General features: G+C 39.1%; 1 protein-coding gene across 3 annotated transcripts in view; it reads right to left on the bottom strand.

Annotated features, from left to right (window-relative positions):
• The window catches only part of ATRNL1 (attractin like 1), a 501,150-nt gene that overhangs the window by 248,637 nt on the left and 225,378 nt on the right, over nt 1-27,135 (bottom strand). For all 3 annotated transcript variants that reach the window (XM_028730150.2, XM_028730148.2, XM_028730149.2), the window contains one exon: nt 12,818-12,879. In XM_028730150.2, the coding sequence (XP_028585983.2) occupies nt 12,818-12,879 (62 nt within the window). The remainder of the gene's footprint in view (nt 1-12,817; nt 12,880-27,135) is intronic.

The raw sequence follows: 27,135 nt of genomic DNA, 5'->3' as shown, positions 1-27,135 counted from the left end.
CAATAGAAGTGATGAAGATAGTTTCAACCTATCATCCATTGAAACAAATGCTGAAACTCGCATTGATTATATTTTATGTTTCTCATTAGAATACATTCAGAATAGCACATGTATCATTCAATGCACAAAACTATAGCAAACCATCAGAATACTTAATAATAAGCACATTAGTTAAAAATTTGGTGCTGCCATTTCCTGATCAAAAGCAAAAGTGTTCAATCATTGGTTTCCCTTTTTAGTTTGCTATATGTGCTTTCAAAGCATTTCATAACTATCCTGACAGCATATTCTGCTCTGGTATGCTAATGAGGAGTAAAAAAACAAGATATATGGTAGAACTCTATTCATTATCACTATATTTCCTCAGCAGACAACATACAGTATTGTTACTCAAGGCTGTAATGAATTCCAGCTGTTATAGATCAGTTGCCCATTGTAACTGAATTAGTATTCATGTTTAATTATGCCAATTTAAAATATTTATGTGCCTGTACAGACACAGACACACTTCACAACAATTATTTGTATAAATATACTTGAGTAATGAACATTACAAATTCAAGAAAGGTCAGATAAAATACTAACAGAAAATCAAATCCTAACATTAACCTATAAGCCTTTTTATTTGGAAAATATTTTTTATTCATAAATGACTCCATATCTTTCCATGCATAAAATATTTCACATGCTTCCAAGGCTTTTTGTATTAGTTTGATCAATGTATAACTTTATTTTCCAAGAAATTTTTTATACATTCCATTCTATTTGATTTATATAGAAATATCAAAACAACTGCAACTTAGAAGACATTATGTTGAAGGCTTGGTGCTAGTATAAACTTCAGTAAAACTGAGTGACAGAGATACTACTTTCTCAATATATCTGTATACAAGCATTGCTATAAAATGTATTAGAGATAATAAAGTTGTTAGATGAAATTGGATTTGTTACTCATTCAGCCTCATTTTGACTTTGTTGTGAATGCTAACCTGGATCAGTATTATAAAAATACTTAATATATGAAAAGCGCTCTAACGTGATTAAATAATTATCATAAACTAGCTTATCCTTGCTGTGAAAACAACAGCAGCAGCTGCAGTCTGAACTTCCTAAACTGTTTGTAACTTGCATGCATGCAAAGGGATTCTATGAGAAAGGATAAGAAAGGATATTTCACCTCACAAACAATCTTAATTGATTCTCATTTATTTTATGCTTGGATTTTATGGAGCTGGGAATGTGAAGAATCTTGGAGGGACTGGTTGATGACAGAAGCAGAGTGAGTGAATCACAGCTACTGGTAGTAGTTTGGAAGCAGATTATATCATGACTGATGTGTAAAGTACTGGAAGTCAAAATCCCAGGAACGTAACATCATTATCTCACTGCTGGCTGAGAAAAGATGCTTCTGCTACAATAGCCAAGGGAATGAACTAATTCTTAAACAATTTTCAGCTGCTTAAAATGTCTCCTCCTCTTATTGGTGGATCAGATTCCATGCACCTGCTTTCCAAAACTCAACATCTCATTCAAGTCTTAATGTGGAACCAGCATACAAACAGCTGGTCAATACCTCTCCTTTCAACATAGCTGAGCTGTTAAGGTACAGAAAAACACCTACTTCATAAAAATGAAATGCTGTGTGGGCCATGCAGCTTAATTAAATTATAGGACCAACTCAAATCAGAATTATCAGCAACAAGATCTAATAGAATCTGCAACCACAGTATAGATTACCTGAGCATGATATCACATTTCACAACTGAATGAGTAGAACTGTCATGAATTGGCAGGGCAACAGGGAGAAGGAAGAGAAGGAAGATGATCCTGGCGAAGGGTGTAGCTGGGACTGGGACTGGGAAGGAGAGGTTGGTATTGAAAGTACTCACGAGGTGATGGAGGATGGCAAGGGGATGGGGACCAGTGCACAGAAAACAGAACAGCAGGACCCATGGTGGGCTCTGAGGCATAGAGAGGAGCTGGAGGGATGTTCTAGGAGGCAGAGGCTGAGGCAGGCAGGAGCCCACAGCCCAGCTCACTAGCTGGGGGTATTGCTAGCTATGGAAGGTGGTGTGTGATTTCTCAGGTGGAGTAGGCTCAGAAGAGGTGTGGGTTGCATGCTTCAACTAGCCCAGATGTTGCAGTCAGCATGCAAAGTACGTATAAAGTGGAAGCAGAACTAATGTCTGCTCAACTTCCCAGGTTGGTTGGACCATGGCTTGGATGTTCTAGGGAGCTCTTTGAGACTATGCATGTGTGGGACTGACTTCCAGGTGCCCTGACCCCTGGATCAGCTGCAGAGATGGGAACCAGGCTTGGTTGGACCATGGACTTTGCCCTGCCGGACTGTGCACTAGTATCTACTGTGGAATTGTGCACTCCAGAGGGACTTGCCACCAGGTGGCTCAGGACAAGGACAAACAGAATGGTGATGTGAAGCACATATGTAGTTACTGTGACTTTGTTACTGTGTTAATCATGGAGACTACACCATCTCCCTTCCTTGAAGTCAGCAGGAGGAGGCCTTGCAATTTCTGTTTTTTTTTTTTTATAATAAATTTTTATTAATTTTCCATAACTAAAGAAAAAACAAAGCAAAAACATAAACTTAAACAAACACAAAATCGACTTCCCCATACCACCCCTTTTCTGCATTCTTGTTTCAAGATTTTTCAGCAACCCTCTGATAATAAACTTGATTATATTTCATAAATTTAACTTCTGTTAGTTATTAATACAACTGTAGTTCTTTATCTCTTATAACTCTGAGCCCCTAATTTTCCAAATTACAACAGTTTTTGAGATAAACTTTAAATTTGTTCCAATCTTCATCCACCACCTCTTTCCCCCGGTCTCGAATTCTGCCAGTCATCTCTGCCAGTCCCATATAATCAATCACCTTCGTCTGCCATTCTTCCAACGTGGGTAAATCTTGCGTCTTCCAATACTTTGCTAGAAGGATTCTTGCTGCTGTAGTGGCATACATAAAAAATGTCCTATCCTATGTGAGGGCGATCTGGCTGCGACATCTGTCACCCCATTGATCGCCAGGGTTGATTCGGCTGATCTGGCTGGCTAGGCGGGTGTCCCCTTCCTCCCTCACCGCTCCATGTGCGTCCCTCCCGAAGCTGCGCGCTCGGTGGAAGAGGACGACCATCCCAGATAGAAGGAGTGTACCGTTCTTCGGTCAAGGGTATACGATAGCTGCGCTCCCCTGCTAGAACCTCCAAACAAGCTCGAGGCCTTGCAATTTCTGAGACTGTCTCTTTTGACATCCAAATAAATCTGGCCATATGTGTAGATTCAACTCAGACCTAGGTCTACCAGGATTATGTCATTGTGGGTTGTTCAGTTTCCAAACAATAGAGGCTTTTAAATCTGGCAAAGCCAACATATTGGCAGCAGTGTCACAGACAAAAATCACTGCTTGCCATTTAATCATATATATGAAAGTGTAGTTGAGACCATGATTTGCCAAAAAACAACACAAAGGTACAGCTCAGCAAGATTGAAATGGAGGAATCTGACATCATGGATATGTCGCTCTTCCTCGATGCATGTTGGAATTTCTCAAATTTGCTTTTCTGCTTAAAGAAAACAACACTTAATTCTGATCGCGGAATTGAATCATTTTTTAGCATCTCATTCAATCTTGTGAATGAATTCTAAGAGAGTTCAACAGTATGCATCTTGCACAGCACAAGAACAGGAAACAGGCCTGTCAATATTTTCAACTAGAAAATATGTAAGATCTGCTGCAAGTCAACAAATCAATCTGCAGAGGTTTTTTTCTGCGATGGAATGAAAAAGGTAAACTGACAAACATTAACTATATCTTACAGTAGCAAATTCCAAAGTTTATGCATTGTGTGAAGAACTACTTCTTATAGTCTGTCCTGAATTTTCCAACAGACAATGGCACTAGGAATAGCGGAAGGCAAATTCTCCGTTCTTCAATTTAGAATTGGCTTTTTATATATGAAAATTTCAGATGACTCTTGGGGTGAAAAATTAATGTTTGCTGAGAGTTCTCTCTAGCTTATGATGTTTGCACATGCATGTTGAGAGGCATTATTATTTTTCCTTCAGGAATAGTAGTTTGATTTCATCTCCCTGGCACCCATTTTACAGCACAAGCCATGATGGAAAGTTACTTAGAAAGAGATGAATTAAAGACAACAGCCCACTTTTACAAAGTTTACAAGAAATAATCAAAATAATTGATCAACCTAAATAAAGAAGATACTTGCCAAACAAAATGCTGCTTAACTAGTTTCTATGGTCACATATACTTCAAAACAGTAAACAAAGTGCTTCCTTTAGATTAAGAGGTTAATATATTAAGTTTTTTTCATGCACCTACCAAGCAGTTTGTTCAGCTTTAATGTTAATTATACATGTGCAGAATTTCATTTACTATTCCAGGTTGGAGATTATCTCCTTGAGGAAATGGCACTCAACTCATAATATATGTGAGCATTGTAGGCAGAGAAATTCATATTCAAATCAAGTAATTACAGACTTCAGCAACATATTTAATTGGGGAAGCAAATCAGATATACATGTGAACAGGATTCCTGCACTTTGTAGAGCCAACTAGAATAATAAGGTGTGATTGATATTTTGCTCATCAAGAATTGTTTTAGTGGTTGATTTCCTATGAACTATGCCACATTCTTTCACTTATTTTGAAAATATGATTTGCAAGGCATGAGTATCACAGAACAGGATGTCAGTTGAAGCTGAGCAATCACCTCTTCACAACTTGTACGATTCAACAGTGTGAAGAAAAGAAGGTACAGTGACATGGCATCTGAAGTTGTTCATCTAAGCAGAGCTCAAGAGATGTCAGTGGATATCTATCTATAAACATTCATGCCAAAGCAAGAAATCAAGAACTAACTGAAAAAAATGAATATGGCATGCTAGACAATTTGACTGTTTTGGGCCACGACAGCACAATGTTATGTGGCTCCAGTTCTTCCTGGAGGACTGATTTCAGAAGGGGATACAGGGGGACTGGTTTGTAAGGCAGCTCAGTGCTCTATGCTATTTAGTATCTTCATGAAACTGCTACTATCTCAGCATATTATTACCATGCTAATATAACCATACTTAGGTGGACTATCTATAAAGAATTAGCTCACTTGCAACTCCTTCCTCTTTACTGGCATTAAAACACCACTTTTTAGCCAGAAATGTAAGCAAAGTTCAAACACGGGTTATAGAAAATAAAATAAACTATTAAAATGCAAGTGCAATCAAAAGCCATTTAAATGATAATGTGTGGTTTTGCTTCTGAAGTGGAATTCTCAAATTAAGTAGCAGAACCCAAATTCATTTCAAACACACCATACAGAGAACAGTGCTGTTTTGCATAGAAGATATAAGTCTATTTATATCCACTGCTTATACTTCTGTGAACTCACTTAGCCACTTTACTCCCTATAAATTGTGCCTAGCAATTATACTTGTTTGTATTCATTCCACCGTAACACAGTAAGAACTGACAACGGACGGGTGTCCACAGTTGACAAGATTAGTAATATCATTCAAAAACAGTTATTACAGGTAACTTCATCCTATAAACCAACTTGTTTCAACCCAACTAAATGTCACCCAAAATTTGGCAAGGTGGACAAATCTACCATTCTACCATAGAAAGGCCACTGGTCCTTAGTTTGAGGGCACGGATTGTGCTCCATATATTCAAACCTGGAGCCATTTTGGTACTTGGATGACCCATGAGACTACCTAAGGCACATTCCCTCTACAGAGAATAACTGGTAGCCATGACCTTCTTGGTGAGTAGTTGTACCATAGAGAAAGATGATTGGAAGGACTAATCAGTGGATTTTACTCTTTAGAAATTCAACTGGATTTGACATATTTATGTTACCAAATTCTCTATCATGTCAAACACATGAAAATCATGCAGAATCTGAATAGATTTTGGTACTTAATCCCATGTGAGATGAAGGATGCATCATATGCCAGAAAAAGCTTAATTGACAGCATGTGCTTAACATACAGTGACAAAGCTCTCACAATTTAACAACATGCTGTCAAATGAAAGCAAATACTCTGTAAACATCTTATAGTATATGGCCTAATAAAGTTCTAGATTTGAACTCTAGTAACTCTGCAGTACGTCCTTTCATCTATTTCAAAGAAGAAATAAAAAGGATTTATAGTCAGGGTGGTTTAATTTTTTAAAAACGGAAATAGATCTTTATAGGATAAATAAAACTTCTGACCCGTTAAGTGTGATTCTGTTTCTGTTACTCCTGGAAAAGACTTTCATATTTTACATTCTGCGCCTATGCTGAAGGATAAAATATTTTATATTTCTTCAAAGAAATGAAGTTGATTTAAAACATAATGTGTGACTGGATGCATGAATGTCTATTTTATTCCACATAAATGCTTCAGGAAGCTAGCGTATGCAATGTGTTCCTTCCCCAAAGGACAAGGTGTTAAACAGAAATGCACCCCTGTCCTTCACATGATACATTTAGTATGCCTTCTACAATACACATGGATATTAATTTCCGTATCAGAAGAAGTACGTGCAATAATTTATGCTTACAAGAAGCTTAAAAGGGAGGGAAAGCTGTTCATCTTCTATTTTGACACCTGGCTATGCTAGTGCCCAAGCCTATGCCCCATACCCTGCTCATGAAGTCCACAGAATTGAGCTCCCAGGTTTCAGCCATTCCACAGCTGGTTTCACTACCTTGGCTTTGGTGCGTATTTAAGGGTATCACCTCTAGATATCTCTGCTTCCAGGAACAGGATGCAATGGTAGGCGCAACTGTCCAGTGTTATTCTGTATCAGCTATCATATTTTATATCAGCTACCAATTAAATCAGACTATTTGGTCACAGCTCACAGCCTACTTTATGCAGCAAATTTCCAATGTATTTCCACTACATTATGACTGCACATGAGCAGACAGTATATGGACTACAGCCTTAGATTTCTTTCTGCATTTTGTTACCTGTTGTTCTTTCCAAACTGTCCTTTAGAGTCTGATTGTAGGTTGTTTTCACTTAAATTGATTTATGAATATAAAATGTAATCAGAAAGCTATGCAGTTGTGCCATTGTAAACTAGACCTCTATATGGACATTAAAGTCATGCCTGAGCTGCAGTATGAACATTAGAAGGCTGATCCTAAATTCAATCAAGAAACTCAAAAGCTACATACTAGCTCATGAAAAAAGACGAAGAAATTCCAAGATCCTGTAGCCTTTTCATTTCAGAAAATGCCCTGACACATTTTGAGCTTTACTGCTGGTTCCTCTCTATGCTACTACAATTCATACATATTAACCAGCTCGTATTGCCATTTTATGCAAACCCTTTTATTATAAAATCAACATGTTCACTCTGTGTAATGTATTTTTATTGGGTGACATGAACAAATTGATTTTATAATAAAAGCACTTCAAAATAAAGGTATTCTTCAAACTTCCCCCATTGTCTATTTTATAGTGAATGTACAAGCCCAGTTCCCATGATACTCATGGCTCAAATCTGCCACTTGCAGGCCTGCCTGTTCACAGCTTCTCTGCCTGTGATCCAAGCCATCCGATTTCCAGTAACTGCAGAGGAGTTGGAACTCAGGCTCCTCCCATCACCAGTCAAACACCTAACCTGCTACTACCTAAGGAGGAAAATCATAATAGGTTGGGCAGTAATGGCCACAGGCAGAAACTCAGCAGGTCTTCATGGTCCTATGGCCCTTTGTCAACTATCTTACTCTTCTCCTTTCTATGTAACTTCTCCTTTTTTTTCCTGTCTGCAGCATGTCCATTTTCTCTGTGCATGTCTGAAGTAACCTTCTCTCTTAGCACCATCTCTCTCTCTCTCTCTCTCTCTCTCTCTCTCTCTCTCTCTCTCTCTCTCTCCCCGTGTGTGTGTGTGTGTGTGTGTGTGAGAGAGAGAGAGAGAGAGAGAGAGAGAGAGAGAGATTGCTCCTTGCTGCCATGTCTGGCGCTTTAAAGTGGACAATCATATGGATCATTATTCAAAGGATTTGTGCCAGATGTTATTCTTAATCCAGGATATGGAAGCTGGTTGTAACTTGTCAGTGCTGAAAGCTACACTACACATGGTAAAAGGTTATTATTTCATATTTCCAGGACTAAGCCACAGTACGGAAATATGCTCTGATGGCCTGCTGTCAAATCATTCTTTTAGTTTTACAGAAATAATACTTTCGTTACTGAAAGTCTGAACTGTTAAAAAACAAACTGCATGCAACCATGAGTAACTGTTCCTCAACACATTAAAAGCTTTAATATATTTGTTTATTTGGTTGGTGCTGGTGATACTTGTGTTTGTTTCTTCAAAAACAGCATTTGAATTCAATAATTTATGTCATATGCTTCATTTCTGACTCAGAGGTGCTGGGGTGTGGCTTTGCCCAAAAGTCATGCTCATGATCTCCAACATACATTTAAAGCATGTCTTGAGTTACATTTTAGTAGTCTGTCAGGATCCTGCTGAGGGTCGTCTAGAAGTCATCTAGCCATAGGAGAGTTGAGAGGGCAAAGGTTGATGCAGGACATGATGTTTTAAGGAACAAGCCTGTTGTTTAATGCAGTGTTTCCCAACCTTGGGCCTCTAGCTGTTTTTGAACTACAATTCCCATCATCCCTGACCACTGGTCTTGCTAGCTAGGGATGATGGGAGTTGTAGTCCAAAAACAGCTGGAGGCCCAAGGTTGGGAAACACTGGTTTAATGTAACCTTTTCAACTCCACACCCAGCTTACACTCTGTTGCACATCCAAGTCTTTGAGATTCGTTGTCTTAGGCAGAAGAGCCACAATGGGGCCATCTATAACTGGGAACTTTAGCTTGTCCATTATCGCTTGGTTCAGGATGTAGTAATTGTTTGTGCAAGTCACAGCTTTGCAATTTTATAGCCATTTGGCCTTGAACCTTTTCCTAAAGATGGGGTGGGCTGATATGGATTCTCACTTCATGTGTACTTCTCACACCACCAAAGCACACCTTGAGGTAAATAGCACAGAAATGTCTGCTGGGTGATTTATTCTAGCACTGACATGACCTTGCACAGCAATGTCATGTCGTGCTGCTGTTGGAATGGCCAGTGCAATGAGCAATCCTCTGCATCAGACTCTTCGCTCCATTCATCCTCGTTATCACTCATAGTCTGGGTGTGGTCTGTTGCCCCAGAAGAGGTATTGTCTGTCTCCTATAAGATTTGTACCATTGTTAGGTTGATGCACCTTCTGGTCTATGCCCTAGAAACCATTTGCGCTTCAGCAGATGGATGGTTCTATTGCAGCTATGGCTGTTGAGGAGGTGCAGACTGCAGGGCTGGAACTACAGATGAAATCAAAGCTTGAATCTCCTTGAAGCATATCTGTCAACTTTTCCCTTTTTTAAAGGGAAATCCCCTTATTCCAAATAGGATTCCTCGCAAGAAAAGGAAAAAGTTGACAGCTATGCCTTGGAGGTGTCCACCTGCAAAGCTTCCTTAAGGGTTAACAGTAGTTCTCTGGGCAGCTGCAATCACCATGGCAAAGTTTGTGTCAAGGGCTGAACTCTCTGCTGTGATTAAATGTTCTGATTATGGGTTCTGCACCAATATTATTTTATTTATTCTAATTTATTTATTTTGTTTCATTTTAATTTTTTTGAATAAAATTCAATTTATTTAATTAATCCTCTCTTTTAGAAATGGCCACTAGAAGTAAACAATACACTCAAAATGACAACCAGGTGTTGTATGTTTTAGGCTGCCACACTCAAATGGCTACCAGATGTTGTCCCCTGTGTCTACTAATGGGAGTCTGGAGTGGCATGATTCACGGGAACCTAATATGGCAGTTGGAGAATTGGCAGGGGGAAAGGAGCCATTAAAATATCTTGCCACTGCCTCTACTCTGATCTGGACTATAGCCTGTGGTTGCAGTTTCTTAGGTGCTAACCACTGACATTAATGGAGGCAAGGAAAGGTCATTTAAATGCTGCATCTGATTGTGGAGATAAGAAATAAAGGCTGGGGTCAACTGATTGTTGCACGGCAGGGGGAGTTAATATATTAGCAAACCTAGGTTAATCAGGTAGGCAATCTAGGATTAAGTATTTATCATTCTACAATTAATTTTGTAATCCACGTACAATTAATTAGAAATCTACAATTAATTATTTAGCTGATTAGAAAATGCACACTCCATGAAATAAAATAAAATGACAAAAGTAATAACACAGGAAAGAAAAATGTGGTAAATTCAGCCATGTGCCAAATTCAGCCAGTATTTTAAAGCATCCGGCTCAGACCAGGACCCCTAGATGTTTCCACCTCCATGGGGAAAGGGAACAGTAGTGAAGCCAATATAAGGCTACAGGCAGCACACAAGGCAAGCAAGCACTTGGACCAATGTAATTCAAAGCATTTCTATGAAGAAAGTAATGTTCCTGTATTGGATCCCTAGACAGTGCTAATGCCAACCAGGTCCAAAAAGATCAGTATGGGAGATAGGTACACTACATTAAAATCAACAAATAACTACAGTGAAGAATCTGTACAGGGCTGGCCCAACCATTAGGCAGAGTGAGGTGGCTGCCTCAGGCAATAGTTGCTGGGATGTGAGGAGCAGGAGAAGTGTTGAAAAACAGAGCTGTGTGCGCGCACCATGGCCTGCCCCATGTCCCCTAAGCAGTGTATTAACAGAGTTGAAGTAACATTCAACTGCTAGTCTAGTTTGATTCTGTACATGGAATAAAGTGGGGTGGGCACAATCTCGTAATTCACAATGGGCAGCCTTGGGCCTGTCCTAAGCAAAAGGAAGAAGCAGCTTCAAATTCTATAACTTATTTAAACATTATTTCCTCAAAGCTGTAAGGAAGAACAAAGAAAATACACACAAGCCAATATAAGATCCCTGTTGCAAGTCATAAAAGAATACAGTATATAAAAGGTGCTGGTAGGGAACCATTCCTACACAGCTGCAGAGAAAATGCACCTCTAAAGGAGCTCCAGGGAAAACCTGAGGGAGGCAAGCTATCTTGGCATTCCAAGCAAAGAAATGTTAATTGCTCATTCCCAAGTAAGACTGCTATGAGAAAATGGATGGCAAACAACAGGATTTCAGGCTCTGAGTATCAAGCCCCCACTCTCAAAAAAAATGTATGAGAAAGCTAATATATACAAGTGTTTCTGTTTTGTTTTAAGGAAACAGCTTTATTAGTTACATTAAGCCAACTTATTAACTGTCAAAACACTTATTTTCATCAGACTCACAGATGCATTAATAATAAATTTCTGTCCCAGAGACTCACAAATGGTAGAATGTAAATCTGTTAAGCCATTGCCAAGAATCAAGCTAAAAAGAATTACAGAACCCCTTTTTTTGCTCCACCATTTCATTGATTGGGATAGGAGAGCAGTGAGTCAAAGGGGGATGGAGTGTTTAATGAAAGGGCTTTCCGTGTGGAATAAAATGTCAAGGACATTTGCACAACTGAGGCTATAAATTCCACTTACTCTGGACAAGTGACATGTGTAATTGTTCGTAATGTAAAACCTAAAACATAAATGAACATTTAAACCAAGTTGAAATGCATTTTGGAGTTATTGTAGTATTTTCACTCTATTTGAAAATACATGTTATTCAAAATAAAAAGTTATTAGTGAAAACTTAATAGCCAAGGGTTTATACTTGTCATACAGTCTTTGAAGCTAAATGGTGACATCCAATATTGCTCATACTCAGAATGGACACATTTAAATCAATAGACAAGTAATTTAAGTGAGTCTTAGTTGATTATTATCCATTATCTGCAATCCCTTTGTTCCCAAAATGAACTGTGAAATAAGATTTACTCACACATATATTGGATGTAGGGGTGTGTGTGTGTGTGTGTGTGTGTGTGTGTGTGTGTAAAACAAAACAGAACCAAAGCAGATTAAAAGGGCTCATTGGACTGGTGCAGATCACAATCTATGGTTAAGAGGTCTAGAGTAAGCTGCTGCACTAGGTGCTTACCTGCTCTCTCATACTAATTCCCCCCACATGACTTCATCATGGTTAAAATATGTTAGCACCAATCATAGTAATGGTTTATCATTACTCATTGGTTCATCAAAACAGAAAAAAGGGAGAAATGATTTGGGGCAGTGGAAGGAGGTTACAATTGCAGAGGCGGAAGAGGAAGAATGGGAGTAGCAGCAGTTCGAGTCCTCTTGCTGCTCTGCTGCAAAAGCTGCCAGCAAAGTCAGGGCTTTAATAGCTATTAAGAGAAGAGGAGAAAGACAAACCAAACAGCTCTCAGCCACAACTGTAAGCTCCCTCCCTCAAGTGGTTTGGCTCCCCAAAATGAAACTGGAAACAGCCAAAATTTACTATCTGCAAATAGGGTGGGAGATTGGAAGTGGCCATTTGGTTCACCCCTAGTTTAAGTTCCTTTCCTGAAAGGAGGCTCACCATTCAGGGGAAAAAAGCTTGCAATCAAACCCAAATAAGAGCACCACAAGCAAAGATAATCAAGAAGCGAGCCATGTAATTCATACTTGTTATGATTCCAGTTTCACGTGTTAGAAAAAATACTTAACCTTAAATATGGGAAGACAGCTGTCAGAATGTGAGTGTGACTATTCACAAGTCAAATCACCAAAAGGGGGTGGGGGAGCTGTGGTACTTCAGTACCTGCATAATGCAGACTGTGTGGTCTATGATGTTTTTAAGAATTATACAAAAGGGGTAAAATATCCAAGTTTGAACATCACATAACTTCGCATATATCAATTGTAGAATTGTTGAGAGTGGAAAATTTACCTGAAGAAGGTAACAAAAAACTGTACCAGGTCCATGATGGTATTGTGTTGTGAAAATGCGATCTGAAAAGAGAAAGAAAGTGGGGGGGAAACATGGTCATTTTTTACTGAGGCTGTTTTAGACAAAGGTGTTCTGTCTAGTTGGTTAAATGAAAGCAGAATGGCTGAAGTCAACCTGTTGTTGATAATATACATCATTTTCTAAGGCCTACATTATGTAAGCAAATTATGTTACCAATCCATTTTGAGAGGGGTTTTTTTTTTTACAATCAAGTGGTGTATACATTTTAGCAAACAAACAAACTTGTCCTGCCTAATATCTTAACTCCAGATTAAGAGCTGGATGGACTGGAAACATGAATGTATTATATACGAACCTAAGCCCAATTCAATATACAGTATTTGACTTGGGTAAGAACATAATTTTAACAGCTATATGTTATGATATTAAGGCTACAATCCTTTGCACACTTACTTAAGAATAATATGAGGGCTAGTCTTTTGTTTTTGCCTGAATTTGGAGGGATATTTGGGGAAATAATTCAGGGGTAGGGACTTATAATTATGGCAGGGAAAGAGGGAATATTGGTGACAAAACAAAGAACGTATTTCATGCTGGTTAATTAAGATTGTTAAATTAGTACAAAGCAAATAACATAATTTAGAAAAAACAAATATATTGTTACACGCCACCCTAATTCTGCCAAGCAATAGCAAAATGCCAGGGGTCTTGGCACTTAACCAGGGTTTTTGTTCCTTTGGAATGAGACATACTGGAGACTAGTGTCTTTAAGAAATATGATTTATTTTACACATATTTACAACCTGGGTTTTGAGTTCAGAACATTACATTCCAAGAGTGTTTCTTGTTGCTCATCTCATAACTTCAGCAAGCTTGGTTACCAAGCAGCAGCCAGTCATGTTCCCCTGTTTCTCAGTGTAGTCTCTTCTAGCCAGCACCGCATGAAGCCCCCACTTCCTCAAAACCTCTGATTTTGTGAAAGGACACATTTTTTCTTCTGTGATATCACACACCCCATTACCCTGGCCATCTCCTCCCGTCCCAGCTTACATCATTGAACACTGAAATCTTGAACCTGACATTTGTCTTTGATCACTACATTTTAAAAAATGGGATACAAGAAGCTTGTAAGATATTTCAATCCAACACATGAAAAGAGGCTTCTACATATAGCTTTCTTGCTAGATGAGGAACAATAGTCATGCATGCAAATGGCAATACAGGGAAGTTCTGCTCCCAGGTTCATCTGAATGCACAGAGCCATTTTCAAAAAATAGTGCTCTACTCTTCTTGCTGCAGATTGGATTTAACAGACAGTTGGCAATTACAGATTGCCAAACCATGGTTGAATGTAGGTCTCTTGGAAGGTTCAAAATAGCTTACACTAGTCTTCTCTTTGCAACACATCCTTATTTGTTTTTTTTAAAAAAAACTATTTTCAATACATATTTAACATTTAAAAAACAAAAATAAAACTGCACCAGCTAATTATATCCCTAGAGTCAACCTGGTTCAGTGTTTTGTAGTATATATGCAGAACTTTCAGTAATTCTGTTTTCAATTACTTTGCAAAAAAGTACTGCACAAGTTGCTTACATGAGCATATTTCCACTTAAAGGTGATAGTCATGGAATAATTTACTTCCTTGTTGCACCACAACCAAATATTCTAATCCTAATCTGTTTCTTTTCCTGCATTGCCACCATATTTCCTTGTGTACCTTCTTAGCATCACATTTTGTGCACAGCAATTTTGGAGGGATTATTAAATACTGCATCGGCTTCTGCACCTCAACTTTTTTCCTAATGAAAGTGGCTTGATTATTTATTTAATTGAAGCATTATTTCCCACTCTTCAGTCAAAAAAAGGCTCCCAGTTTATTTTTTACACAGAGAAACAATAAAATAATACCTGTTCTCAGTTTTGCAGTCTGAATGACACAACAGAAAAGAAGAATGGATGGGGGTGGGAGGGAGAAGGAAAGTGAGTGGATGGGGCTTTAAGTCTTTTCTCCTGTCTCCCAACTCATGTGCCCTATAGAAAAAACCTCTGGAAATTATTGTTAATTCAAGTACGGAATACATTGAATTCTTCATAATTTCACTTTCCACAGATAATAGTATAATGGGATGTTAGATGTTGCAACACAGTGTCAGGCAGAGACTAATTTATCACGGATGAAATCATTAAGCCCAGGGGCTTACCTGGGACCAAGGGCTCCAGCTCCTGGGGGCTGAGTCCTTTTGCCCTCCCCCATGCCCCAAAAACATGGAGGCAAAGCACGGAGCTGAGTGCGGCTCAGCTCCAGTGGCGGCTCCTTCTCTTCCTTCTCTTCCTCTTGCCGAGAATGAAAAGTGAGTGATTTGCTTGTGCGTGGTAAGCTATGGTTTATGGCTTACAGCAGAGCTTTCCAAACTTTTAATATCGGTGACACACATAATTTCGCGACACGGTAATTTAGTTTTACTAGCAAACTAAAGATTAAGCTAACTCCTTTCAAGCCCTGGGAGGAGTGTGGGGAACATTCCCGCAACACACCTACACACTGCAGCTGACACACTAACGAGTCACGACACACAGTTTGGAAAGCTCTGGCTTACAGCTTCATGAAAACAGCCAAAGAAACGCACGTGAATTGCAGAAATAATTTTCCCCAGTTAAAAACCAGTATCAGGCAACAGAACTAGAAAAGACTTCTGCCTAAGGCTTTGGAGATCTGTCACTAGACAGGACGGACCATTTGGGGCTACATAAACCAATGATGTAAAACATATATTTCAGTCTGTAGGGTTTCTTCAGAGTACTAGTTTTAAATGGGAAGATAAAATACAGATAAAATATAAACAATTTCCAACAGAGTTCTATCATAGTTATATTATTAAAAAGCCATTTGTTGAAGGAGGTTTTACATTCTGCATGATGACAATAATTTTCACTTATGGTATCAGCATTCATTTGAACTGTTCATTACACACATACACAAATATATTATCAAGGAAAACTACTGCAATCAATAATCACAGTCCAGTTGATTATACCACGGTAGTCATATGAAAATATTTTAACCTCAGTTATTTCATAAGCAGGTAAGTATGTGAATTTTCATCATATCAAAAGGCAACCAAATACACCATTAATGAATAAATGCTGTATAGATTACTGAAGAAGCTTGTGGGTGTAATCTCAGAGCCTCGGTCAATACCAAATCCCTCTTTTTTAATGTTTCGTAATCTCCTGTAGGAAGGCATCACCCAAATATTCAGTCTGGCTTGGAAGTCTATAGCAGAAACACACAGTAAGGTCACTGTTGTTTCCCTCCCCTACAATTTTTACTCATGTACTCTGAATCAGCCTTCCATGCCCCAGGCCATGGACCTCTTCACAAGTATAAATTTCCTTTACATATAGTGCTATAGATAGTCTCCTCAGTGTGGATGTTCATCTCAAATCAGAACCATTTCTCCCTCAGTCAAATCCTATCCTAATCCCTACCTCACATTTCAAATCAAGTCCTATCTCTGTCCCTGTCAAACTCCAGCTCTTTCCTTCTCTATCTCTAATTTAAGAAACTCCCTCAGAAACTCCTCATTTTATTCTCTCCCCTGCCCCCTGCTCTGGCTAGCTGTCTTGGTAGCTTAATCAGAGAGAGGCTCTGCTGTCTGCCACACCATCTCTTACCAGAAGTCCTTCCTCAAGGAAGTGGAGACCTTGTTAGTAAGGCATGAGACACTTAATCTCAAGGTCGTGGGTTCAAGCCCCACATTGAGCAAAAGGGTGTCTGCATTTCAGGGGGTGGACTAAATGACCCTTGTGGTCCCTTTCAACTCTACAACTCTATGATTCTATGAAGCCAAACCTTTCATGACAACAACACCTGTGCGGCCAGTGATATACTTCCAGTATTCTCCTCTCTCTTCCTGGTCTACAACCTTCAGCAGGAAGGAGTGATGAAGAAACCCACTTGTGCCCCAAAACCCTTCAGCTTCCTGCCCACAGTCTCATAGTCCTATACTATGGTAGTTCAGGCCATAATACATGTGAAGGACATGCTCACAGGCATGATCACAAATCAAGTTTAGGGAAGTTAAGCATGATAAACCAGATTTCAAACTTCAGATTTACAATAAATATCGTATTTTTTGCTCTATAAGACTCACTTTTTCCCTCCTAAAAAGTAAGGGGAAATGTGTGTGCGTCTTATGGAGTGAATGCAGGCTGTGCAGCTATCACAGAAGCCAGAACAGCAAGAGGGATTGCTGCTTTCACTGCACAGTGATCCCTCTTGCTGTTCTGGCTTCTGAGATTCAGAATATTTTTTTTTTCTTGTTTTCCTCCTCCAAAAACTAGGTGTGTCTTGTGGTCTGGTGCGTCTTATAGAGCAAAAAATACGGGTAACTCCAATCCACAAAAAGTCTAAACCAGGCTTCCTCAACCTCGGCCCTCCAGATGTTTTGAGACTATAATTCCCAGCATCCCTGTCCACTGGTCCTGCTTGCTAGGGATCATGGGAGTTGTAGGCCAAAAACATCTGGAGGGCCGAGGTTGAGGAAGCTTGCTCTAAACCTTCCAATACTTCTCGATGACTAGGCTTTTATTTTATTTGCTCCACACTAAAATACATGTTTCTGCCAGCACCAGTTATGACAGCAAAAAATAAATAAATCTTTTCACATTCGTTAATTACATTCTTTCATTTTTCATTGTTAATAAATTAAGAAATTATAAATAGGAAAAACAAAAAAAGACAGTAAAACTTTAGCAGAGGGGTTACTAATCACTGAGCCCTGATGACATATTTAATATGATACGGTCAGGCACAATGCAAAGTAAACTGCCTGGAGAGTGCTGATATGGATACTTAAACTCTATAAAATTATTACTTCTTACAGTATCATCAAAAATTGTAATTGAATTTCTTCCTGGATAAAATTATTATGCACTCCCACAGAGCCAAAATGCATGTTCTGTCGTAGAAGGAGTTGGTATTGACAAAGTCTTAAGATTAACGCATTTTAGTGTCAATTGTCTGCTATATTTTCCCAAGGAAAACAAGTAAGACCCCTTCTGACTAAGACAAACTTTCAACTTTAGAAGTACAAGAGACAACAATTAGATACAAGAGGCAAATGAAAAATGTTAGGTGGCATTTTCATTTGGAGGAACAGGAAAAGAACAAATTACAATTTCCTGCCTCATTTTACCTAAAATAAAATGCACTATATGTGAAATATCCAATTAATAAGAACTCATTTAAGAACACATGACACTAATATGGGCTAGTATTAAAAATGCCTTGCCATGTTGCACGTTGTGGAGCTTCTTCTTCCTCAGTGTTTGATTTCCAGCTGAAATATGTGTACGTGTATAGACACATCCACCAGCTCTGTATTAAATCTGAGACACATGGTAAATGGGAGGGTGATCTCTGTGGTATCTGTTCTCAACAGAGTAGAGCAGAGTTCCCACCAGGTGCAACAGGGTGGATGGGGGACCATACAAAATACCTTGTGGTACTCCATGAGCCAGTCATAAAAAAAAGTACTGCTTTAAGCTGTGCTACTGCCCTTGCGTCCCATTTTTTGAGGCTGAAATAAACCCTTTTTAGTCAAATGCTTTCCACAGGTACGGAGAATGTGTGGGAGGGGTAGTGAAACAGCATCTACTGACCCACCTCAACATGTTTGGAGCAACATCTGAAAAAGGGACAAATGCTCTCTACATTATCACAAATGCTGACTATTCAAAGATTCCCATCTGGGTGAAGAAACTATGGCAGGTTCTGTTTTCACATATCACATCCATCAGATAGATATTGGGGAACTCATGGATGACAGTCAATGTGGGATTAAAGGTAGAGGTAAAGGTATATCAACCTTGCCGATCAGAAGATCAGCAGTTCGAATCTGCGTGAAGGAGTGAGTTCCTGTTGCTCTGTCCCAACCTTTGCCAACCTAGCAGTTTGAAAGCATACCAGTGCATGCAGATAAATAGGTACTGCTGTGGCAGGAAGGTAAACAATGTTTTCGTGTCCTCTGGCACTTGTTATGGTGTTCCAAGTGCCAGAAGCAGTTTAAGTCATGCTGGCCACATGACCAGGAAAGCTGTCTGCGGACAAACGCTGGCTCCCTCAGCCTCAGTGAGATGAGTGCTGCCTTTGACTGCACTTAACCATACAGGGGTCCTTTACCTTTAAAGGTAGAGTCCCCTTCAATGTGTTTGCTGCACAAGAGGAGACAGTTAATTTGAAAAGGGCTCTAGTGACCAACTGAGTGGTGCCCTAGTGAGCATAACTATTATGCAAGGGTTTGAACCCTGGTTTTCCCCATCTTAGTAGGACACTCTACATACCACATCAGATTTCTCAGTAGGACCAAAAGTAAGGTGCAAAGTGGGTCTCCCCCCCCCCCTCCAAGGCCTCTCTTTCATGATGCCAGAAGTGCTTAGGCCCTGGTGCTCTGAAGCTGACAGGAACATTAGCACACCAGGGCCTGATTGCAATCCCAGACTGGTGTCTGAATGCTTACAAACTGAAATCATTCTTCTTCATAGAAACAATTTAGTTATAAAACAGAACCCACAGACACAGTCCACCATTATTATAGCCTACTACTGCATTTAAAGTTTAAAGTAACTGATGAGTTTTATATTTGTTTAAAAATATTCCATAACATAGTGCTGGAAGACCCATACAAAGTTCAAAATGTTTACCCTTGCAGGCACTATATATAAATATGTGTGTTTGTGTGCACATGTATATATAATTTCTAGCTATCCTAGAGCAGCACGCTTATTAAATAAATGGTTTGTTGCAGTGACCTAATAAAAGTGGTAACAATCACATGTGGGGTTTTTAATACACATATAACTCTCTCTTTTAAAAATCAAATTGTCAAAGCGTTCTTGCAGTTTGGAAAAGGTTGGTTGGGAAATGTAGAAAGTTAAAATGAGTTTTTTACCTGAATATTGAAATCATTCATAATTCTACACTAAGCCTGCAAATTACAGAGGTTACATTCCACAGATCACATCTAAAGTCAAAATTGTGTAAAGTCAAAACCTATTGGATTAAATGGGAGATGGGATTGCCAGTGTCTTTCATCCCGGAACCCTGCCTGTTTTATTTTATTTTTTAAAAATGCTATGCACATAAGACTGAATGCACACAAGTTAAATATTCGTAAGTTGCAGGCTTAATGCATTTGGAAAATCTGCATGACATTGGTGAGATGCCAAGGAAAGGGTAAAGCAGTTTCCAAAATATAAAGACAGCAATTTTTCAAATGTTATTTTTATGAATGAAGCTAGTGCTATAAAACTATGGAAGCTATGGAATAATAAAAACTGTGTTTTTGCAATAGTGCTTGTGCTTTACTTGATTTCACCAGATTAGCATATTTATGAGGTTACTTGCAGAGCCTCAAGGTTTAACCCACAAATCAAAAGGTTTTTATCAGCGGGAGTAATAGATTACATGGAAGTCTGTGGCCTATCATATCCCAAAGGTATCTGCCTTTCATAACATTTATGTTTCTAGTGCTACTCTGTAGAAATCCCATTTTGTGATCTTTGCGTGGAACCAATTTCATCTGTACTTCGTTGAACATCCAAACCAGGTTTCCCTCAGCAGATCATACAGGCTCATTCTTGTAGCACCTGCCTTTGTCTTGATCAGCCATTGATAATACCATTATAAACAGAGCTGCTCACAGTCTCTCTCGTTGGCATAGTCAGGATATTTCAATCAAATGAGAACCAAAAGTCTATTTTTATATAAACTTTATGACCACCATACTCATCTTGTAAATCCAGTGAAACTATTTTGATAAGGAAACCTTCATGCTGGACAGACAAGTTTCCATTAGTACAGCTCAGTGCTGGCCTTACTATTAAGAAGAGTGAGGCAACTGCGCCAGGCAGTTAATTTAAGGTGCCATGAAAGGGAAGCTTTTTATTATTATTAAAAATAATATTTGCAAATGAAACAACAAAGTAAAATACACCATAAAAATAATCATAAAGGCAAGGAGAATAAAAGTATATGCTTTTTTAAAGTTAAAAAATGAATAACATAAAATATATTCTATAGTGGGATACAAGTTTCATATTTAAACAAAATTTATCAAGTATTCATAAACCTCCCCAGATAAAATAATATTGCTTGGTCATATAAATCACAAACAGCCCCCAAACAGATCCAATGTCTGAGGGGTCCATGCTGCCCCTGGCGACATGTATCTCATGGGTCAGTTATTCAGAGATAGTAATAAACACAACTTTTTAAAACCCTAAGTCCAAAGAGTTACAAGTTGCATCCTTCAATTCTTGAGAAATCACCAAATGAGCGGCGACCAGAAGATATAAAATTCCTGACAAATAAGATTGACATTAGCACCATCAAAAATGAATAAAAGACGTAATTTTGGATCCAAAGTGACTGGTTTGCCAATAACAATACTAATTTCTGTTACAACATGGCAGGAGTTAAGAGTTCAACAACATCTGGAGGGCCATAGCTTCCTCATACCTGTCATACAGGATCTTGCACAGACCATTGCACCCAGCTGTCATCAACAGCACCATACATTTGATAAACAATGAGTATGGGGAAGCAGGTTATATTATCATGTCACCTGGAATTTTGTAAAGCAAGTCTTAATCTATGTGAGAGATTGGGTCTTATTTTACAGAAGAAGGTGTGGCATACAGCTAGAGAAGACTCAAGAGAACAGAGGTAACCTTCTATTCCTCTGGCTGAAGTGAGGAATAGTAAAAAAAGGAACGTCCACAGGGGCATTTCCTTATGAGATGGGAAATGATAGGTCACTCAAAAGTTTGGGGTGGTTACATGGGTTGCTCGCATCCTAGAGGAAAAGCCTAGGAGATGGTGAACAGCAATGGTTGCTGACTGTTCCTAAAATGCTATCTTCTTTTACTCCTTTCTCTCACTACTTTGAAATAGGCTTATGGGGAAAAACAGCCTGATGGCAGGATAGTGATCTGGCTGTGTACTCCAAACTAGTCCTTCCTTTAAAGGATCACTGTGTGCATAGTTGAGAGCATTCTCCTCAGCTTGTTATCATACTCAAGAAAAGTCATTCACAATTTAATTCTAGTTTACTTGCCTTCATCTTTTCTTGCAAAGCATGGCAAACTGCTCCCTCTGCTAGTCTTATAATCCCATGGTAAACAAACACTGTACTTAAATAAGGGCGAACGCTAGAACTTTAAATTTATTTACATGTATGCCTGAATGTTACTGCCTTTTATTTGAGAACCCTGGCATTTTCTTATGTTCCTTAATTCATAAAGAGGTGGGAATATTTTACGTAGCCCCTTAGGGGAAATGTCAAATACATTAACTTGCGAGTCTGGTAACCTGAGATGCTCTTCTTAACATAACCTCTGATTGAAAGATGCCAGAACATCACCACAGCAATTCAAGGAATTGTAATATAGCACTTCATCGCGCTTCACACATATTCATAACAGTCCCATTGAAATTCCAGAAGTGTATTTTCAGTACTTCTACAAGATATGGAGTTCTCTCTTTGTAACTAAGGGGGATTTATATTCATGCTTAACAGTCCCTTCATGATATGATTTTTTCCCCACACATGGATTTATTCTGTTTGCAAGCTGCTGTTTTAATTAAGGAAACCATTTGCTATTTTCACAGCAAAATCCTTGGCCTGAATGATGGGATCTTGGTCGAGGGAAAAGGACGTACTTCCAGTGTCCAAGAACTGAAGGCTTACAAGTTGCAAAACCTCTCAGTCAGGAATGGGGAAACACGCTTTATTGATCTGTGACTGCAGACACTTGCTCCCAAGTATACCTGTGGTTTATTTAGGGTCAACTGCCTGTACTATAGGAATATGGGGTGAAACAGTGAAACACAAAATGGGAGGGGTCATGACTTCCATTCCTAGAGCTATGAGGTCTGCTTCACAGCTGTAAGGAAGGATGCAGCATGGATCATGTTGTTTCATCATAGCACAAAGCCAAATGACTACCCATGCATTCAAGCCCAATTTGTGACATAATCAGAAAATATAGGGACAGGGTGGTTTCAATTTTTGTATTTTCCCATAAACGTAATAAAATGCATTTTTCTTTCAATTCAAAAGCTTAACGGTTGAATGCAGTGAAGTCATCCCATTAGCACAAGGTCTTCTGCCTGCACAATGCGGCTTCCTTTTCCTCTCTTCTTCCTGTGCACCCTTTCAAACAAACTCAAATCTGTTTTGTGGGCACCCTCAACCTTCTGGGGTAGTTTGAGGGTGGATCTAAGAAGAGCAGAGGAGGAGGAAGTCCCAATGCAAAGACAGAAATCCTTGTGGTAACAGGACAAATTTGTTGGCTACAATCCTACACTTTAAATACAGGCAACCCCCCATTTACATGGGGGTTATGTTCTGAGGCAACGTGAGCATCAGTGAAATCACATATATTTGAAACACCATTGAAAAAGACTGCAGACACCCTGCTCCACCCCCACCATTTTGTGATGTTCTGTGACATTTTTGGGTCACTTTCTGGTTTGGAGTGATGTGTGTATGTGTGGCCACACAAATACTGAACGCATATAAATGGGGGGGGGGGGGTTAGCCTTATATTCTTTATTGGTTGTACAGTCTGTTGAAAACCATTAGCATTAGCTTTTCAGTTCTTAGTGTCTGTACTCTCAGAAGAAAGACCTACATTTTGCCAAAGCATCTTGTTCATTACAAGTATTCTCCCTGTGAGACATATGTAATTTGAACCTTCCAGAACCCTATGATATATAAACAGTAGTAACTTTCCTTCCTTGCCATATTAAAATCCCACAAACCAAAACACTTCTCTACAAGCCATGAACTTCCTTGAAAATCAATTATTTCTACCTACAGCCTTAATGGAAAATGCATCCTATGAAAAACAAACTATTTACATATCACAGTGCTACAAATCAACACACCAATTATTTCTGCACATTTGTTTACATTTCCCAAAGCATCAGAATCTTCTAAAGGAAAAACTATTTATTTTCACTTCTGCTTATGTTCAATAATTATTGATCACTTTTCTCATTTCGTGTTTTGGGGGGCAGGGGAGCAAATACGCAAATGTCAAAAAAGAAAATAGAACCTCGGCTATGAATCATATTCATATATATTCAATTAAAAAAAACCTTAGATGCCCTTTCTTTTTATGACCTAAAAGACCCAGAAAAAGACTTCAGTGTTTTCCCCCCTACAGTGTATTTCATATTCTTGCATCACTCCTCCCCTATACATGGTTAGACAACCCTGAAAAGACTTTGAGCATTTTTTACACCCCAACATGAATCAAAGACATCAGAACTCAGGTACATTTGCAGGTCAATCATTTGATTACAATATTATCAAATGCAGATTTTGCAAAATGAATGACTATTATATAGTGGACTTAGAGAAGTTGTTCACATATTGCATATCCAGTAATATTAGAATACAGTGGTACCTCGGTTTATGAACTTAATCCGTTCCAGAAGTCTGTTTTTAAACCGAAACTGTTCTTAAGCTGAGGCGCACTTTCCCTAATGAGGCCTCCCACCGCTGGTGCTCTTCCACCATTTGGATTCCATTCTTAGACTGAGGTAAAGTCTGCAAACCAGGACACTACTTCTAGTTTTGTTGAGTTCATAAACCGATTCATTTGTAAACAGGACTGTTCTTAAACTGAGGTACCACTGTATGTTGATGCATGTACTAGTTATCATATGAAATACATTATTATCCATTAGTAAAGGTAAAGGGACCCCTGACCAATAGGTCCAGTCGTGACCGACTCTGGGGTTGCGGCGCTCATCTCGCTTTATTGGCCGAGGGAGCCGGCGTACAGCTTCCGGGGTCAAGTGGCCAGCATGACTAAGCCACTTCTGGCGAACCGGAGCAGCGCACGGAAACGCTGTTTACCTTCCCGCCGGAGTGGTACCTATTTATCTACTTGCACTTTGACGTGCTTTCGAACTGCTAGGTTGGCAGGAGCAGGGACCGAGCAATGGGAGCTCACCCCATCGCGGGGATTCGAAACACTGACCTTCTGATCGGCAAGTCCTAGGCTCTATGGTTTAACCCACAGCGCCACCCGCGTCCCTCTATTATCCATTAGTATTTAGGAATACTTTCTTTCCAAAACAAGGCATGTACTAAAAACAAAAGAATTAATTCTAGTTGTAACATACTGTATTATGGATAAAGAAAGAGTTGACACCAAAATAACGTGCTTTGGACCCTTATATTGCACATCCTCAAACATCTGGTAAAATGATTAGCTATTGCTTGGGAAGAGGGAGGGTGGTGAATTCACTTCCCCTCTCTCCCTTCTGAATAGCCAAACAGTGGAAGTGAAGCACAGTTTAAGGGCTAGATATATGTAGTCCTAATGGTGCATTTGATTCTCACAGTGAGAAAAATGCCCACAAAGTTTACTGGTACATGCATACAACCTCTTATCAGGATTGGGGCAAAGCTATTTAAAGGACCAAGACATTGGGTTTTTTATGTACTGACATTTGACGTAATAGGAAAAGTTCTATACCTTAGCCCTAAAAATAAGTTTCTAGTGATATGGACTATATTTTACAGGTGAACCTATAGTACTAATATTATTCAGACCAATTAAGATTTGAGAGCCCAAATTTCATTGGGTTGCATCAGGACTGCGCTCAGTGGACTTCTATTCATACTTGAAGACGGGGGCAGGGAAACATTCCTCACCTGAGCAGTACAAGAGGTGTGGTGGGGACTGCAGGTGGAAGGAGGAATCCAAAAATAGAGCCCGGCTCCTTCCTCCAGAGGGGAGCCTTCAGATGATCTCAGTGCTTTTGATGAGCAGATTGAGCCCTTCTGATCATGGAAGTCAAATTAGCTCCAACCATTGTTTCCTACATTCTGATGCCATAAAACAACACCTTGCAGGAAATGATTCACAAATAATTCTCATAGAAAAGTGCTGCTGTCATTTGAATTAACTTCTGCTGGCACATTGGTGTGGTTCACACATAATGCTAATCCATATTGGGGAGGGGGTTAAAAGTCATGGCTTGTTTAACTGGGTCTGGTATGATCAAACGAACCATGGTGAAGGAAGAATTCTGGGTTCACATACAACATCAGTCACAATTAAAAACAAATCAAAGTTCATAAGCAAACAATTAACCATAGCTTCAAAACATGGTTTAAGGACAGTAAGCAAACCATAGTTGAGTGGCTGAGCAGGGTTCATATGTTCACACAGACTGCTAAGCTATATTTTAATAAACTAGTTTAATGAACCACGGTTGAGTATTATGACTGAACCAGGCCATCAACTGCTTCCCCGGTGACTCTTACTCAATATTTTTAATTAATATTTTTAATTAATGTATTACCAATTCAAGACCTGCCAAGTAATACAAACATTCACACTTATTAATTTTTAGAGCTTATCGGGGGGGGGGGTGATTAGCTTTAAGCCTGATCATCTTACTAAACACATCTCTCCTTTTCTAAACCCAGAAATTGAATTTGTAAAGTGAATAATTCTGAGTATGATTCACATATATAAAGTAAATTTAAATTATGACATCAGTTGCCAATCAACTTAACAGTGAATTACCAAATCCAATTTACTTAGAACCATGTAATTTAGATTAAATTAAACTTAATTCAATTTAAACTGTGATGTATAAATGTTGATGAGTTCTGCTGCTGAAGAATGCAAAATACTGTACCTCGGCGTGGTCTTTCAATTGTTGAAGTTAATAGTGCTTCAACTACTCAGAGTTAATGTGCTTTCTTTTGACATGCCACAATACGTACTAGTGTTTCATATTACAACAAAGGGTATATGAACACCAGTAGGAAAATCACACTGCAGTTCAATTCCTTGGCAGCTGCAGTTTAATTCCTAGATGGCATCAGGCTGGGGAAGGCTAATCTATAGATCTGTATTTCATGTCTTACACACTGCTTCCTATATCTAAGGAGGGGGCTTATTTGCCTTCACCTCCCCTCTTAATAAAATGATGGAGGAGGAGTTAGTTGCTCCCGAAGAGAGGGGAGGAGGGTAGTCATGTGAGGCCCTCCAGCAGATAGGGAGGAGCTTGTTTTTATAAGGCTGCTCATCCCCCAAGTGTTCTTCTTTGAAAATTTGAAGTGTCTTCCCTCCCATATAACAACAACAACTTAATATTTATACCCCACCGACCTGGCTGGGTTTCCCCAGCCACTCTAGGTGGCTTCCAGCAGAATATTAAAATACAATGATTCATCAAATATTAAAAGCTTCCCTAA

Source organism: Podarcis muralis, chromosome 6, assembly GCF_964188315.1.
Source record: "Podarcis muralis chromosome 6, rPodMur119.hap1.1, whole genome shotgun sequence".
Classification (NCBI taxonomy): Eukaryota; Metazoa; Chordata; class Lepidosauria; order Squamata; family Lacertidae; genus Podarcis; species Podarcis muralis.
This window is presented reverse-complemented; position numbering and strand designations above follow the sequence as displayed.